This window comes from Sapajus apella, unplaced genomic scaffold (genome assembly GCF_009761245.1).
Source record: "Sapajus apella isolate SASKATOON/1434 unplaced genomic scaffold, GSC_monkey_1.0 scaffold47, whole genome shotgun sequence".
Lineage (NCBI taxonomy): Eukaryota > Metazoa > Chordata > Mammalia > Primates > Cebidae > Sapajus > Sapajus apella.
In genome coordinates, this window is record NW_022436987.1 from 410,554 (window position 1) to 427,320 (window position 16,767).

Below are 16,767 nucleotides of genomic sequence, written 5' to 3' on the forward strand. Positions count from 1 at the left end.
GCAGAGAAACAATTTTCTAATTTTCTTTCCAAATGTCTGCAAAAAATTAAAACATTTATTTCTGAGTCTCTTGCTATTGCCAGATTAAAAATTTATAGTACCCCGATATTTCTGAAAATTCCTAATTCACAACAACTAGGGGCAACTTTTACATGAAAATATAATAGTGTATTTTATGCATTTTAGGATGCACTTTTTTATATTTTAACATCTCTGAAAAAGAAATGCAGCTTACAGTCAATAGCGTCTATGATTTGATGCAATATGGCACTAGCTTCTATAGTTTAGAGTTGGATAGAAGTCTAGAAGACAGTAGGCTTCCAACTTATGTGAGGTCTTAAGTGATCATATTTGTGGGAAACATACTAAAGAAAGGGCCCTGGTAAAACTAAGACATTTAGGTCATACAGACAAGCAGTCATCTACTTTGAAAATTGTGCTAGTGTTCTCATGTAACTCCTATATCGTAAAGGCATATTCTTTCCACCTAATTCACATATTCTCTACGTGGACTAAATGATGCTCCCTTCCCTCCCTTTTAATTTTATAGTGTTCCATCCCTTACAATGTTTTCCCCAAACCTCTCACAAATGGCCAATGTCCAATAAAAAAACAAAACACAACACAGCAGAACAATAACAACAAGACTTACTAGAATCTTCTTTAAAAAGTATTCAAACTTGCCTTTTGGTAAGGTTTACATTCTTCACATTACTCTTTATACATTTTCATTCATGATGAATAAAAATGTCTTTTAATATCTCTAAAATGAAATCTTTCAATTTTCTCAAAGTTTCTCACTGGTTTCCTTTCTGAGGAATTTATCTGTTACCAGATTGATCCTAGGTGCTGTGTGGTTGAGCGCAAGATAATCTGTGCAACCATGGGGCTTAATAATTTATTATTTGACAATTACATTTAGGCTAGAAATTTTTATCCTTGGCACTACTGACATTTTGGGCTGGATAATTTTTTTTTGGTAGGGGCTATGCTGTGCACTAAAAAATGGCTAGTAGCATCTCCAACCTGTAACCAGTGGAAGTCAGTAACACACACATGCCCCCAGGCTGCAACAGCCAAAAATGTCCCCAGAGATTGCCAAACATCTCTTGGAGGTAACATTGCTGCCAGTTGAGAAGCACTGTTTAAGGAGCCCCAGAGTTGAGCTTTAAATACTTCAAAAACTACGTTCTTCATTTCAGAAACGTGAAAATCATTACGTTGACCATAAATCATCACCTCCTCATTGGCATTTATGTATCTTTAATTTATTTTTCATTCATTTTATTAAGACTGTCAAACTCCCCCAAACACACATTATCTTAGAGACTCTTGTATGTGACATCTACGTACAATATCCTGAAACAATAAGATGCCTATTAAAGCTACCTAATTGCTACTCAACTTGTTAGCAAAAGTGAAGTCTTCATATTGGCCTGCCTATCCTCACACTTGGAGAATATGAGCTTCTGTTTCTTTCAATTAATAAAACACGTAAACTACTGCTTTGTTGTACCATAACCCCAACCCCATGTCTGTATTTGTAAGGTTTTGGAAAAGGCAGATGGATATAGTCAGGCACCTCAAACATAGAAAGAATTCTTGCCCTGATCCGATGATAGGATTTCCTATACTAGAAAAAGTTTGTGAAAAGATATGTAGTTCTGAATTTAAAAACTGAAATATACTCAGAGTAATACTATCCTGGAGTATCAGAGATGAGGTTTGAATCCCAGCTTTTGACTTCCTCTCTGTGTGACTTTGATTAAATCAAACTCTCAGAGCCCTAGTCTCTTCAACTAAAAGAATAGAAAAAAACATTTAATAAAAAGCTGGGACACTGTGAAAACCAAACGTTTAAAATGCCTAAAAATACTGGCAGCATATTGTGCATATATTAGGGGTTTAAAAGCAATGCTGTGTCTATCAAAATTTTCCATTAATTGTGAGGTACTGTCAGTTGTGGACTGATTTTTACTTTTATGCATTTGACACTCCTGGAAGGTGTTTCTTGACTTACCTGAGGATGCAAATGTAGAAGACTTGAGCTGATGTGGTTGATGGAAATGACTTGATTCAATCAGTGGGTAAAATGAAAAGGCTAAGGTGATTTTCATAATATGCAAGATTTTGAGGTCATATTAAAAAGGCAATTTGGGTTATTTTTCAGCCACAAATCCAAGGCAATAAATTCCTCTAACACTATATCTTTTTTTCCCCCTGTTTTAAAAATCCTTAGCATCAATGATATGCCTACATTTGAAATTCACTTTTTGTCCAATTTGCCAGTGTGTCTGTTTTGATTGGGGCATATAGCCCATTTACATTTAGGGTTAATATTGTTATGTGTGAATTTGGTCCTGCCATTTTGATGCTAGCTGGTTGTTTTGCCCGTTCGTTGACACAGTTTCTTCATTGTGTCGATGCTCTTTACCATTTGGTACATTTTTGGAGTGGCTGGTACTTGTTGTTCCTTTTTATATTTAGTTCTTCTTTCAGGAGTTTTTGTAAAGCAGGCCTGGTGTTGATGAAATCTCTGAGCAATTGCTTGTTCATAAAGGATTTTATTTCTCCTTCACTTATGAAGCTTAGTTTGGCTGGATATGAAATTCTAGGTTGAAAGTTCCTTTCTTCAAGGATGTTGAATATTGGTTCCCACTCTCTTCTGGCTTGTAGGGTTTCTGCTGAGAGATCTGCTGTGAGTCTGATGGGCTTCCCTTTGTGAGTAACTTGACCTTTCTCTCTGGCTGACCTTAGCATTTTCTCCTTCATTTCAACCCTGGTGAATCTGACAATTATGTGCTCTTCTTGAGGAATATCTTTGTAGTGTTCTCTGTATTTTCCTGGACTTGAATATTGGCCTGCCTTGCTAGGTTGGGGAAGTTCTCCTGGATAATACCCTGAAGCTTGGATTCATTCTCTCTGTCACATTCAGGCACATCTATCAAATATAGATTAGGTCTTTTCACACAATCCCATATATTTCTTGGAGGCTTTGTTCATTTCTTTTTACTCTTTTTTCTCTAATCTTGCCTTCTCATTTTAGTTCATTGAGTTGATCTTCAATCTCTGATATCCTTTCTTCTGCTTGGTCGATTCGGCTATTGAAACTTGCGTATGCTTCGCAAAGTTCTTGTGTTGCGTTTTTCAGCTCCATCAATTCATGTATGTTCTTCTCTAAGCTGTTTATTCTCATTAGCATTTCATCAAACTTTTTTCAAGGTTCTTAGTTTTTTTTGCATTGGGTTAGAACATGTTCTTTTAGTTCAGAGAAGTTTGTTTTTACCCACCTTCTGAAACCTATTTCTGTCAATTCATCAGACTCATTTTCCATCCAGCCTTGTTCCCTTGCTTGCGAGGAGTTGTGATCCCTTGGAGGAGGAGAGGCATTCTGGTTTTTGGTGTTTTCATCCTTTTTGCACTGGTTTCTTCCCATCTTTGTGGATTTATCTCCCTGTGGTCTTTGTAGCTGTTGACTTTCAGATGGGGTCTCTGAGTGGATGTTCAGTTTGTTGATGAAGAAGTTATTTCTTCCTGTGTCTTAGTTTCCTTTCTAACAGGCCTCTCTGCTGTAGGACTGCTGGAGGTCCACTACAGACCCCACTTGCCTGGGGATCACCTGCAGTAGCTGCAGAACAGTAAGGGTTGCTGCCAGATTCTTCTTCTGTTATCTTTGTCCCAGAAGGATACCCACAAATGTAAGCCTGAGCTCTCCTTTATGAGGTGTCTCTTTGGATATATGGGGGTGGTGAAGCAGCTTGAGGAGACAGTCTGTCCCTTATAGGAACTCAAGTGCTGAGCTGTGAGTTCCATTGTTCTGTTCAGAGCTGCTGGGCGGGTACTTTTAAGTCTGCTGCAGTGGAACTCATAACCGCCTTTTTTTCCCAGGTGCTTTGTCTCAGGAAGTTGGGGTTTTATTTATAAGTTTCTGATGTGTTGTTGCCTTTTTTCACAGATGCCCTGCCCAGCGAAAAATTGTATCCTACCTTGAAGAAAGATGACTGAGTGCTTTTGCAAACAACTTTTTCTACAAACATGGTCTTATTTTTAAATTCATTCATTAGCAATTATTTATTGAAATCTACTCTGCATCAGAAGTGTCCTAGACATTAGACAGGAAAAAAAAATAAAGAAAATAGATTGGTCTCTTCAATCACTTATAGTACACTTTATTCAAGAAGTAGAAAGAAATGAAATAAGCATAAATATACCTATAATTGCAAATATGAAGTATAATAAAAAATATACCAGCAATAAAAGAGAAAAAAGAGGTCATAATACAAACTCGGACTAGGTAATCTATGATGAAATTAAGCCAAAATTTAAAGAAAAAAGAATAGAAATGCATTATACAAAACTGGTGTCAAGAGCATTTTAACAAAAGAGGTATGGTGTGAATACTCACAAAAAACAAAGAGCTCTCTAAATTAAAAAACCATTCAGTAGGTCAATGTGGCTGGAGATTAACAAGCATTTCGTGGTGTTGAAGTAGAAAGGGTCTTGTTTATGTAGGGTCTTAGAATATATTCTTTATTGATATAATTGTATTTTTAATGAAGTAAGAGTTTAAATTTAAAACAGGCACTTATACATTCAATTTGGCTATAGATTACTCTTGCTTTGCATAGTGAATCAATTATAAAGCAGGGAACTTAGCAACAATTTACTAAAGAAATGCTGGTGACTGCAGACTACTGGTAGTGGGAAAGCGAAGGAGGTGGGACTGGATTGAAAAACTATCTTTTGGGTACTGTGCTCACTATCTGGATCCAACGTACCCATGTAAAAATCCAACACACATACCCCCATATTGATTATAAAAGATTAAATTTTTTAAAAACTATGATGATATACTAAGATGATTAAAATGAACAAAGAGAAAGGGTTAATATATAATTTAGGTCTAGCATTAAAAGAACTTGGTTTGTGAGACTGAATGTGGACAATGAGCAATCCAAATTCTGCCAGAACTGTGAAAATTGTCACTTTTCTGCCTTAACTATAATGTGTTACTTGTATCAGAGCTGCTATCATAAGACATTTATTATTATTCTAATTATTGAGTGTGAAAAATGAGCGATCCAAATTCTGTCAGAACTTTGAAAATTGTCACTTTTCTGTCTTGGTTGTAATGTGTTGCTTGTATCAGAGCTGCTATCATAAGACATTTATTTTTATTCTAGTTAACTGAAATGGGGACATCAGGCAACGTATTTCCTGTTTCTACTTCGATTCCCATTCTCAGTATCCAGAGTGAATAAGTCTACAATAAAAAAAATAAGTGTTGATAATTCTTGGTGTCAAATATTATTTTTTCTCACATTTATCTTAAATATCTTACCAGACGTCTCCTTGTTTTCTATCACATATGTCAGTTATAGCTGCCGTTGACACAATTTTGCTACAACTCTCACTCTAATCTGTTTAGTTTTTGCACAATAAACAATTGGGTTCATCAGTGGAGGTACAAGTAACAGAACATTTGCCATGAGAACATTAATGAGGGGAGAGGCATGCTGGGCAAAGCGATGGACAACGGCCAGGCTGATGATGGGCAGGTAGAAGATGATCACTGCACAGATGTGTGAAACACAAGTATTGAGAGTCTTAAGCTGCTCCTTTTTGGATGCAATTCCCAGTACAGTCTTGAGGATCAGGATGTAAGACACAACAATGAGAATAAAGTCTACCATAACACAGAGTGCTCCAAAAAAGCCATAGATTATATCAATTCGGTTGTCAGAGCAGGCCAACTTCATGACATCCTGGTGGAGACAGTAGGAATGGGATAATTTGTTTTTCTTACAATATCTCAAGCTTCTTAAAGTGAAAGGGAAGGGAAGAACCAGGAGCATGCTCTTCAAGGAGAATACTATTCATATTTGGGCAACTCTGACAGTTGTGAGGATTGAGCTGTATCTCAGAGGGTTGTGGATGGCTAGGAATCTGTCAAATGACATGATCAGGAGGTCTGAGGACTCCAATGCTGAGAATCCATGAATGAAGAACTCCTGAGCAAAGCAGGCATTGGAAGAAATTTCTGGAGCATTGAACAGGAAGATCCTTAACATGGTGGGTAGAGAAGATAAAGACAAACCCAAGTCTGACATAGCCAACATGCAAAGAAAATAGTACATGGGCTCATGCAAAGAGGGCTCTGTCTTGATGATCAAAAGAATGGTGCAATTTCCTAGAATAGCAATAAGATACACGCTGCAGATGGGGATAGAGATCCAGGTGTGTGCATATTCTAGCCCTGGCATCCCAACCAAGAAGAAGGTGGTGATTTCAACGTATGATGTGTTGATAATGGACATGATACATTCATAGGGCTCTGCAATGAAATATACAGAAGCTTGTTTTGAAAAAATAGGAATATCTGAAAATTTAGCAGAAAGAAAAGCAGTGTTAAAATTTGTGACTTCTTTCAGCTTTCCTTTGACAAAACAAAGCATTTATATGGCTGTCACATTGAAGAGAAATGGATGTTACTCTATTCTAGAATCTGCCTATATAATACATTGGAAAAATTATTTGTGGATGTCTTTCTATAGAGAAGCCAGATTTAAATTTTGCATTTATACATGCATCTGATTGTATTTTTCCTGTAAAATATTAATAAGCCCTAGTCAATTAACTGGAATCCTCTACTAATTCTTGCTTTCAGATCTATGTTCTGAACTTCAGTTCTATGTGATTAATTGCCAATAATAGAATTCAAATGAAACCCAAAAAAATGAGAATATATGGGTACTCACCAGTGAGTGGATATAGGCACCTTTGATTAAAAACTAAAGAATTCTGATGTACAAACCCACAGTATTGTTGAATTTGTCTGCCACAAAAGACTTCTCTTATATATAATGGCTTGCCTGTTGCTTATTACCTCACCATTGGCTCTGGGACTGCTGAGTTCTCTGGGGATTGCAGCAAGGCTAGATCTTTTCTGAAAATAAGAATAAACATTTGCAGATACAGTATATTTACAGAGACAGTTGATACCAAGGAAACTAAAACATCTAGTAACACCTGTAACAAGAGACTATTTTGTTGGCAAGAGGTCCTAATTTCTAGGTATTAGAGAAACATGGTAAATTCTCTGCAAAATCTCACTTGAATATTTCTGATGGATAATTGGCTTGTGTATTACTTTTCTGCACAAGGCCAAGTCTAAGCAGAGATGCTACGGGTTGATTCTGAATTCAAGGAAGTCTTGCAGGACAAACATCCTAGGACACAATGTTTTATCGTAGATTTTATTCCAGAATCCTGGATCCATCTCCCCAGACCCATTAGACATTACTAACTAAATATCCTTTAAAACCAACTTGCCCAACTTAAGTTTTTCTCCCTTCCCAAATCTATCCTTTTTAAGGGACCTATTACAGTAATAAGCCTTTAAGAATGTGCAAGCCAAAAATCTGAGCTCCTTTTCTTACATTTTGAACAAAATAATGACCAATATTTCTTACAATTAAATTGTTTATTTAATGAGTTCCATTACCACATAATGATATTGAAATCTGAATTTTTTTGAATGAGATTATCAAGTTATATCTTTATCTTCATTTTACTGATGAAGCAAATTTTTCTCAAGGAGATCAAGTAGTCACAGGAGGGGTGTAAGATCACAGAAGGGTTGCAGAGTAGAGGTAAAATAGGAACTCAGGTCTGTTATGTTCCTGATAATTAAGTGTATAGTATGCTATCAGATTGCTAAGCAATATTTAAGGCATTATGAACTGCATGTACAGCTGGAATTGTGTATTATTTTTAGCATTCTTAACAGAATACTAGTAGATTCTAGGGGGTAAAATAAAACTTTTAGTTCTACAGTTGGAAATCTTTACAACGAAAATCATGCTAGCACAGAGATCCTAAGGAGAAGGCTTTTGAGGAGAAGAAAACTGTATACTCTCTCCTATTAGTAAATAGTCGTTGGATGGATGTTAATATTTATTGACTAAAGGGTGGAAACATAAGAAAGTATTACCATAATCTTCCCATAAATTATTTTAAACTATGTGATGGTTACTTCTTAATTGCCAATTGCCTATTTGCCTCGCAATTATAATTAAGCCCCATTTGGTTATGTTGTCAAGAATTCTATCCTTCCTCTTTGCTTTTTCTCTGAGATTTCTCCAAGTACTTCTTATTGAAGAGACAGCAGAATGTGTATGTGTGTGTGTGTGAAATTGCTTTGGTTGGGTCCTGTGTTCATTGGATCAATGTTCATGTGTTCATTGGCTCAATGTTCAACTTTGTGGACCAAGTCAACTTGTTCCATGACAGTGTAAAGTAAGCTGCAGTAAGACAGGTAGCACATTACTAGCATGGTGGATGGCATATACTAGCTTATTAAATGTTTGTTGAATGAATAAATGATGTATTTTTAAAACTGGCATCTTTCTTAACCATTATGATTATTATCTTTCCCATTTTTCTATACCTGCTATGAAATAAAAGAACAGGCTTTAGCAATTGTAAAAAGTGTTCATAAAAATTTTTACATTATAATCTAGTATTGATTTTCATACTTAATTTTCATAATATATTTTGAAAGTGCTGTTTGTGTATAGAGAATATTAATATTTATAATGTTATAACTGTAATACAATGAGGCATGCATATGCAATTATTAATATTTCATCCTAGAGATTTGAAGTATTTTTCTTGTAAGAAATAAAATGCTACAAATCAGTTGATTTATAGGTTTTAATTGTTAAAATTGATAAGTTGATTTAAAAATTTATATGGAGATGTAAAAGACCTATATTAGGTCAGAGAAGTAAAAAAAAATTAAACCATTAGATTTCAAGACTAACTCTAAAGCTACATTTGTTAAGCTTTGTGGTATTGACACAAGAAGAGACAAATATGCTAATGGAATATAACATATTTCAGACATTTATACATAAATAGAGGTTCACTTGATTTATGACAGTGACACAATTAAATAAGGAATAGGTGGTATTTACAATAAATAGAGCAATTTAAATGCAAGTAGAAAGAAAGAAATATTGAGTTTTATCAAAACATTTACTTGAGTTGGATAAAAGGCGTATTGAAGGTAAAACAAAAAATCTTTTAGAAAAATTATAATAATAGTATATATATATAATCTATATACATATAGATTCTGGGGTACACGTGCAGATCATGCAGAATTGTTGCATTGTACATACATGGTAATGTAGTTTGCTGCCTCCATCCCCCTATCACCTATATCTGGCATTTCTCCCCATGTTACCCCTCCCCAACCTCCTTACCCTTCGCTGTTCCTCCCTAGTCCCCCCTAACAGACTCCAGTGTGTGATGCTCCCCTCCTTATGTCCACAGGTTCTCATTGTTCAACACCTGCCTATAAGTGAAAACATGTGGTGTCTGATTTTCCATTCTTGTGTCAGTTTGCTGAGAATGATGGTTTCCAGATTCATCCATGTTCCTACAAAGGACATAAAGTCACCGTTTTCTATGGCTGCATAGTATGGTGTATATGTGTCACATTTTCCTTGTCCAGTCTATCAATGATGGGCATTTGGGTTGGTTCCAGGTCTTTGCTAAACAGTGCCTCAATGAACATACATGTGCATGTGTCTTTATAATAGAACGATTTATAATTCTTTGGATATATACTCAGTAATGGGATTGCTAAATGCTTTCTATTGATTAATTCTGATTATTGAATTCTTTTTACCTGGATTGTGGCCATGGTTATCCCAGGATCATGAAAAATTGTAATGATATTTTCATGAAAATTGTAATAATATTTTCATGATCTTGGGATAACCATGGCCACAATCCAGGAAAAAAGAATTACATAATCAGAATTAATTAATGGAAAGCATTTATATGGAAAGACCAACCATTCATACGATGAATAAATAATATCATCGTATGAAATATTGTTCAGCCCTAAAAAACAAAGAAATTCTGTCATTTGCTACAACATGGATGGTGCTGGAGAACGTTATGTTAAATAAAATAAGCCAGGCACAGAGAGTTAAACACTGCATGTTCTCACCTATATGTGTGTGGAACCTGAAACAATTGAAGTAACAGAAGCAGAAAGTAGCATAATGACTACCAGATGATGGAGATAGGGGGAGTGGGGAGATGATAGTCAAAAGGTAAGAAGTTAGATAAGAAGAATCAATTGGATTTTTTTAGAACAATAGCACATCATGCTGAATATAGCTAAAAATTGGATACTTTGTATTTCAATATTTCTAAGAATAAATTTATAATGTTCTCATCAAAAAATAAATATTCTCATTATGTATATATGTCTGACAACTGATATGTAAAGGACTGCAAATGAGTAAGTAAAGTTCAGTAAAATATAGGCAGTGCACTTGACTGGCATTGTTCATTTTGCATTTGGGAAAATGCAAATTAATATCACAATGAGATACTATAGCAAACACATTAGAATGGCTAACATTAAAAAGATTAACAGTCCCAAATTTTGGTGAACACGTGGAGAGCTAGAATGCTTACACTTGGCTATTAGGTGTGTAAATCATTTCAAGTTCTTTGGTGATAAAGTATGCCATTGTCCTTTATAGGTAGATAAATACCTACACTATAACTTAAAATGCTGTTTCTATGTAGCTCTTGTTTCAAGCAAACACATTTTAAGAATGTCTATAGGAACTTTATCATAAAAGCCTACATTTGAAAACAATTCTAATACTCATCAACTTGTGAATAGGTAAAACTGAACTGTGTATTTTGATTTAGCTGACCATGAGGTTAACCTGAATATCTCAACTTTCAAAAGCTCCCTGAGTGATTCTATTGCCTTACCAAGATTGAAAAGTCACATTTTCTTGGCTCCAGAATAAATGTTATTAGTTCATATGGCATATTTCTTAGTACCTGCCTGTCTTTGATGGCTTGATTTCTCCAGTAGTCACAATTACTGCCAGGTATATTGCTACTTAATCACTGGTGTAGTAGAATGACATATGCTTTTTTAAGTGCTACCAGTGAAATCTCTACAGTCTATTACATAAACTGATTTCTTATATATCATCTAGTGATCATTTTTTGTAAATAATATTTTTGTTGTTATTGTTTCTCACTGAAGTCATTCTGCCATTCTTGGCTGTTCAAGTAGATAAATACAGGTTTGCTTTTTAAAAAAAAATTATTTATATTTGTGTTGTTTATTCCTGTGTGATACCATTTCTGCAAACTTTCTGGAAAAAGAATGTCCATTTTTATATATCACAGTCACTGTGATAGTGATAGGGGTTGTGGCACAGGGATTGGCATATGAGCCAATTATGCCAGTCACATTAAGTTCTTATCCTTGGTATACCGATCAATTCTGCTTAAAATGTAAGGAAGCTATAAAAACATTTTTCTTATAAGTGGATCTGAGAATGACAGTTCTCTCTCTTCTGTTCATTGAGAGATAGAAAGTGCTTTATTGCCTATTTGTACACCTAACCTTTAGCAAATTACGTGGGTAAGCTTTGTTCAAAATACTTGTAGAAACAAAATAGAGAGATGAAGCATATAAATTAGTGGTGATAACAATGTCTTTCCAGACCTTAAGTGTGCTGTAGCTCCCAAGGTTCCTACAATGTTTATTTCATATCTGTCAGCCATTATGATATTTAACCTCAGAATATTTTCATTTCTTTAAGATAATATTGGGTTTGCTGTTGTTTGCAAACTTCTTCATTTCAGGACTAAGTGAAAATCATTACGTTGACAATAAATCATCACCTCCTCAGTGGTATTTATGTATCTTTAGTTTCTTTTTCATTTTATTTTATTAAGACTGTCAAAAAACCCTAACATATAGATTATCTTTGAGACTCTTGTAAGTGACATCTATGTACGATGTCATGAAAGAATAAGATTAAATCGCTACTCATCTTGTTAGTAAAAATGAAGTCTTCATATTGGCCTACCTATCCTCACACCGGGAGAATATGAGCTTCTGTTTCTTTCAATTAATAAAACACGTTAACTACTGCTTTGTTGTACCACAACCCCAACCCCATGCCTGTATTTGTAAGGTTTTGGAAAAGGCAGATGGATATAGTTATGCACCTCAACCACAGAAACAGTTCTTGCCCTGATCTGATGATAAGATTTTCTATATTAGGAAAAGTTTGTGAAAACATATGTAATTCTGAATTTAAAAACTAAAATGTACTCAGTATAATACTATCCTGGAGTATCAGAGATGAGGTTTGAATCCCAGCTTTTGACTTCCTCTCTGTGTGACTTTGATTAAATCAAACTCTCAGAGCCTCAATCTCTTCAACTAAAAGAATAGAAAAAGCACTTAATAAAAAGCTGGGACACGGTGAAAAACAAATTTTTGAAATGCCTAAAAGTATCTGGAAGCACATTGTGCATTTATTAGAGGTTTAAAAGCAATGCTTGTATCTATTAAACTTTGTAAGCATTTGACACTCCTGGAAGGTGTTTCTTCATTTACCGGAGGATGAAATGTAGGAGAGACATGAACTATGTGGTAATGGAAATGACTGGATTCAATCAGTGGGTAAAATGAAAGGGCTAAAGTGTTTTGCACAATATGCAAGATTTTCAGGTCATATTAGAAAGGAAATTTGGACTATTTTCAGCCACAAATCCAAAGCAATAAATTTCTCCTTCCACCGTATCTTTCTTTTTTTGTTTTAAAAATTTTCAGCATCAATGATATGCCTACATTTGAAATACACAATTAAAGAAAAATGATATTCTACCTCGAAGAAATATTACTGAACTCTTCAGCGAACAACTTTTTCCACAAACATAGTTTTATTTTTAAATTCATTCATTAGGAATTATTTATCGAAATCTACATTTCATCGGAAATGTCCTAGACATTATTTAGGAAAAAAATAAAGAAAATAGATTGGTCTCTGCAATCACTCATAGTACACTTTATTCAAGAAGGAGAAAGAAATGAAATAAGCATAAAATATACCTATAATTGCAAATATGAAGTATAATAAAGATTAAAAAAGTAATAAGAGAGATAAAAGAGAGAGTCATAATACAAACTTGGGCCAGGTAATCTATGATGAAATTAAGCCAAAATTTAAAGAAAAAAATTATAAATGGATTATACAAAATTGGTGTCAAGAGCCTTTTAACAAAAGAGGTCTGATGTGAAAACTCACAGAACACAAAAAGCTCTGAAAATTCAAAAACTGTTCAGTAGGTTAATGTAGCTGGAGATTCATGAGTATCTCATGATGTCAAAGAATTAGAAAGGGTCCAGCCCATGTAGAGACTTAGAAGATGTTCCTTGGCAGGGCACGGTGGCTCATACCTGTAATGTCAGCACTTTGGGAGGCTCAGGTGGGTTGATCACTTTAAGTCAGGAGTTTGATACCAGCCTTGCCAACATGGCAAAAGCCTGTCTCTGCAAACAATATAGAAATTAGTTGGATGTGGTGACACACACCTTTAATCCCAGCTACTCAGGAGACTGAGAGGCAAGTGAGTCCTTTAACTAGTGAGGTGGAGGTTGCAGTGAGCCAAGATCTTACTACTTCACTCCAGCCTGGGCAACAGAGCCAGACTTCTTCTTCTTCTTCAAAAAAAAAATCAAAACCAGAATATATTCTTCACTGATTTAATTTTATTTCTAAAGAAATAAGAATTTAAATTTAAAAGAGGCACTTATACATTCAATTGCCTTTTAGATAACTCTTGCCTTGCATAGCAAATCAGTTATAAGGCATGAAACATAGCAATATTTTAATGAAGTAATGCTGGTGACTGCAGACTATCAGGGCTGGGAAGTGACAGAGCGGGGATTGGACTGAAAGACTATTTGTTGGGTACTATGCTCACTACCTGGGTCCAGTATACCCATGTAAAAATCCAACCCAAATCAAATATAAAAGCTGAAATTAAAAAAAAAAAAGATGGTGATGTACTAAGGTGATTAAAATGGACTAAGAGTCAGAATTAATATACAATTAGGTCTAGCATTTAAAGAACTTGGTATAGAGAGATTGAATGTAAATAATGAGGATCCAACTTCTGCCAGAACAATAAAAATTGTCACTTTTCTGTCTTGGTTGTAATGTGTTGCTTGTATCAGAGCTGCTATCATAAGACATTTATTTTTATTCTAGTTAAATGAAATGGGGACATCAGGCAACGTATTTCCTGTTTCTACTTCGATTCCCATTCTCAGTATCCAGAGTGAATAAGTCTACAATAAAAAAAAATAAGTGTTGATAATTCTTTGTGTCAAATATTACTTTTTCTCACATATAACTTAAATATCTTACTAGACGTCTCCCTGTTATCTATCACATATGTCAGTTATAGCTGCCGTTGACATAATTTTGCTACAACTCTCACTCTAATCTGTTTAGTTTTTGCACAATAAACAATTGGGTTCATCAGTGGAGGTACAAGTAACAGAACATTTGCCATGAGAACATTAATGAGGGGAGAGACATGCTGGGCAAAGCGATGGACAACGGCCAGGTTGATGATGGGCAGGTAGAAGATGATCACTGCACAGATGTGTGAAACACAAGTATTGAGAGTCTTAAGCTGCTCCTTTTTGGATGCAATTCCCAGTACAGTCTTGAGGATCAGGATGTAGGACACAACAATGAGAATAAAGTCTACCATAACACAGAGTGCTCCAAAAAAGCCATAGATGACATCAATTCGGTTGTCAGAGCAGGCCAACTTCATGACATCCTGGTGGAGACAGTAGGAATGGGATAATCGGTTTTTCTTACAATATCTCAAGCTTCTTAAAGTGAAAGGGAAGGGAAGAACCAGGAGCATGCTCTTCAAGGAGAATACTATTCCTATTTGGGCAACTCTGACAGTTGTGAGGATTGAGCTGTATCTCAGAGGGTTGTGGATGGCTAGGAATCTGTCAAATGACATGATCAGGAGGACTGAGGACTCTAGTACTGAGAACCCATGAATGAAGAACTCCTGAGCAAAGTAGGCATTGGAAGAAATTTCTGGAGCATTGAACAGGAAGATCCTTAACATGGTGGGTAGAGAAGATAAAGACAAACCCAAGTCTGACATAGCCAACATGCAAAGAAAATAGTACATGGGCTCATGCAAAGAGGGCTCTGTCCTGATGATAAAAAGAACTGTGCAATTTCCTAGAATAGCAATAAGATACACGCTGCAGATGGGGATAGAGATCCAGGTGTGTGCATATTCTAGCCCTGGCATCCCAACCAAGAAGAAGGTGGTGATTTCAACGTATGATGTGTTGATAATGGACATGATACATTCATAGGGATCTGCAATGAAACATACAAGAGTATATGTTAGCAAAATAAGAATATCTGAAAATTTAGTAGAAAGAAAAGCAGTGTAAAATTTGTGACTGCTTTTAGTGTTCTTTTGACAGAACAAAGCATTTATGTGTGTATCATAAGGAAGAAAGAAGAATATTGCTTTAGGCTAGAAACTGTCTATATAATACATTGGGAAATTATTACTGGACATGTTTTTTCTATGGAAGAATCCAGGTTTAAATTTTGCAGTTAGTTATGCATCTGATTGTATTTTTCCTGTAAAATATTAGTAAATCCTAGTCAATTAACTGGATTCCTCAACTAATTATTGCTTTCTGATCTATGTTCTGATCCTCAGTTCTGTGTGATTAATTGCCAATAGTGGAGTTCAAGTGAAAGCCAAACAAATGAGAATATCGGGTACTTACCAGTGAGTGGATATGTGGGTGGGCACTTTTGATAAAATCTAAAGAATCTTGATATACAAACCCCAGGTACTGTTGAATTTGTTTGCCACAAAAGACTCCTTTTATTTCTTTTTACCTAGCCACTGCCTATGGGATCACAGAGATCTCTGGAGATTGCAGCCAAGCTGGATCTTTTCTGAAAATTAGAATAAACATTTGTGGATACAATAAATCTGCAGAGATAGTTGATACCAAGGAAACTAAAATATCTGGTAACATCTGTAACAAGGGACTATTTGTTTGGCAACAGGTCTTTAATGGCTGGGCATTAGAGAAACAGTAAATTATCTGCAAAAAGCTACTATATTTCTGATGGATAATTGACTTGTGTATTACTCCTCTGCACAAGGCCAAGTCTAAGCAGAGATGCTATGAGTTGATTCTGCATTCAAGGAAGTCTTGCAGGACAAACATTCTAGGACACAATGTTTTATCCTAGACTTTATTCGGGATCCTGGATCCGTCTCATCAGTTCTTTTAGACATTACTAACTAAATATCCTTTAAAACCAACTTGCCCAACTTACACAAGTTTTTCTCCCTTCCCAAATCTACCTCTTTTAAGGGACCTATTACAGTAATAAGCCTTTAAGAATGTGCAAGCCAAAAATCTGAGCTCTTTTTCTTACATTTTAAACACAGTATTGACCAATATTTCTTAGAAAATTAAATTGTTTTACTTAGTGAGTTCCATTACCAGATAATGATTTCGCAACCTGGGATTTTTTGAGTAAGATTATCAACCTATATCTTTATCTTCATTTTACTAATGAAGAAAATTGTTCTCAAGGACATCATGTAGTCACAGAAGGGTTGTAAGATCACAGAAGGGTTGTAGAGTGGAGGTAAGACAGGAACTCAGGTCTGTTATGTTCCTGATAATTATGTATACAGCAGGCTGTCAACACAAGCAATATTTAAGGATGTATGAATTGCATGTGGTTGGAATTGTGTATTATTTTTAGCATTCTAAACAGACTACTAGTTGATTCTAGAGGGTAAGATGAAACGTTTAGTTCTACCATTGCAAAT

The 16,767-nt window shown here is 35.2% G+C and overlaps 2 protein-coding genes across 2 annotated transcripts; both read right to left on the reverse strand.

Annotated features, from left to right (window-relative positions):
- Positions 1 to 5,375: 5,375 nt before the first annotated feature.
- On the reverse strand, positions 5,376 to 6,317 carry LOC116525291 (olfactory receptor 51A4-like). The gene is given in 1 exon segment (XM_032241091.1): positions 5,376 to 6,317. A coding segment is annotated over 1 exon segment (942 nt).
- Positions 6,318 to 14,313: 7,996 nt separating this feature from the next.
- Positions 14,314 to 15,255, reverse strand: LOC116525292 (olfactory receptor 51A4). The gene has a single exon (XM_032241093.1). The coding sequence runs from the start codon at positions 15,253 to 15,255 to the stop codon at positions 14,314 to 14,316; it is 942 nt and encodes a 313-aa protein (XP_032096984.1).
- Between the last annotated feature and the right edge of the window lie 1,512 nt (positions 15,256 to 16,767).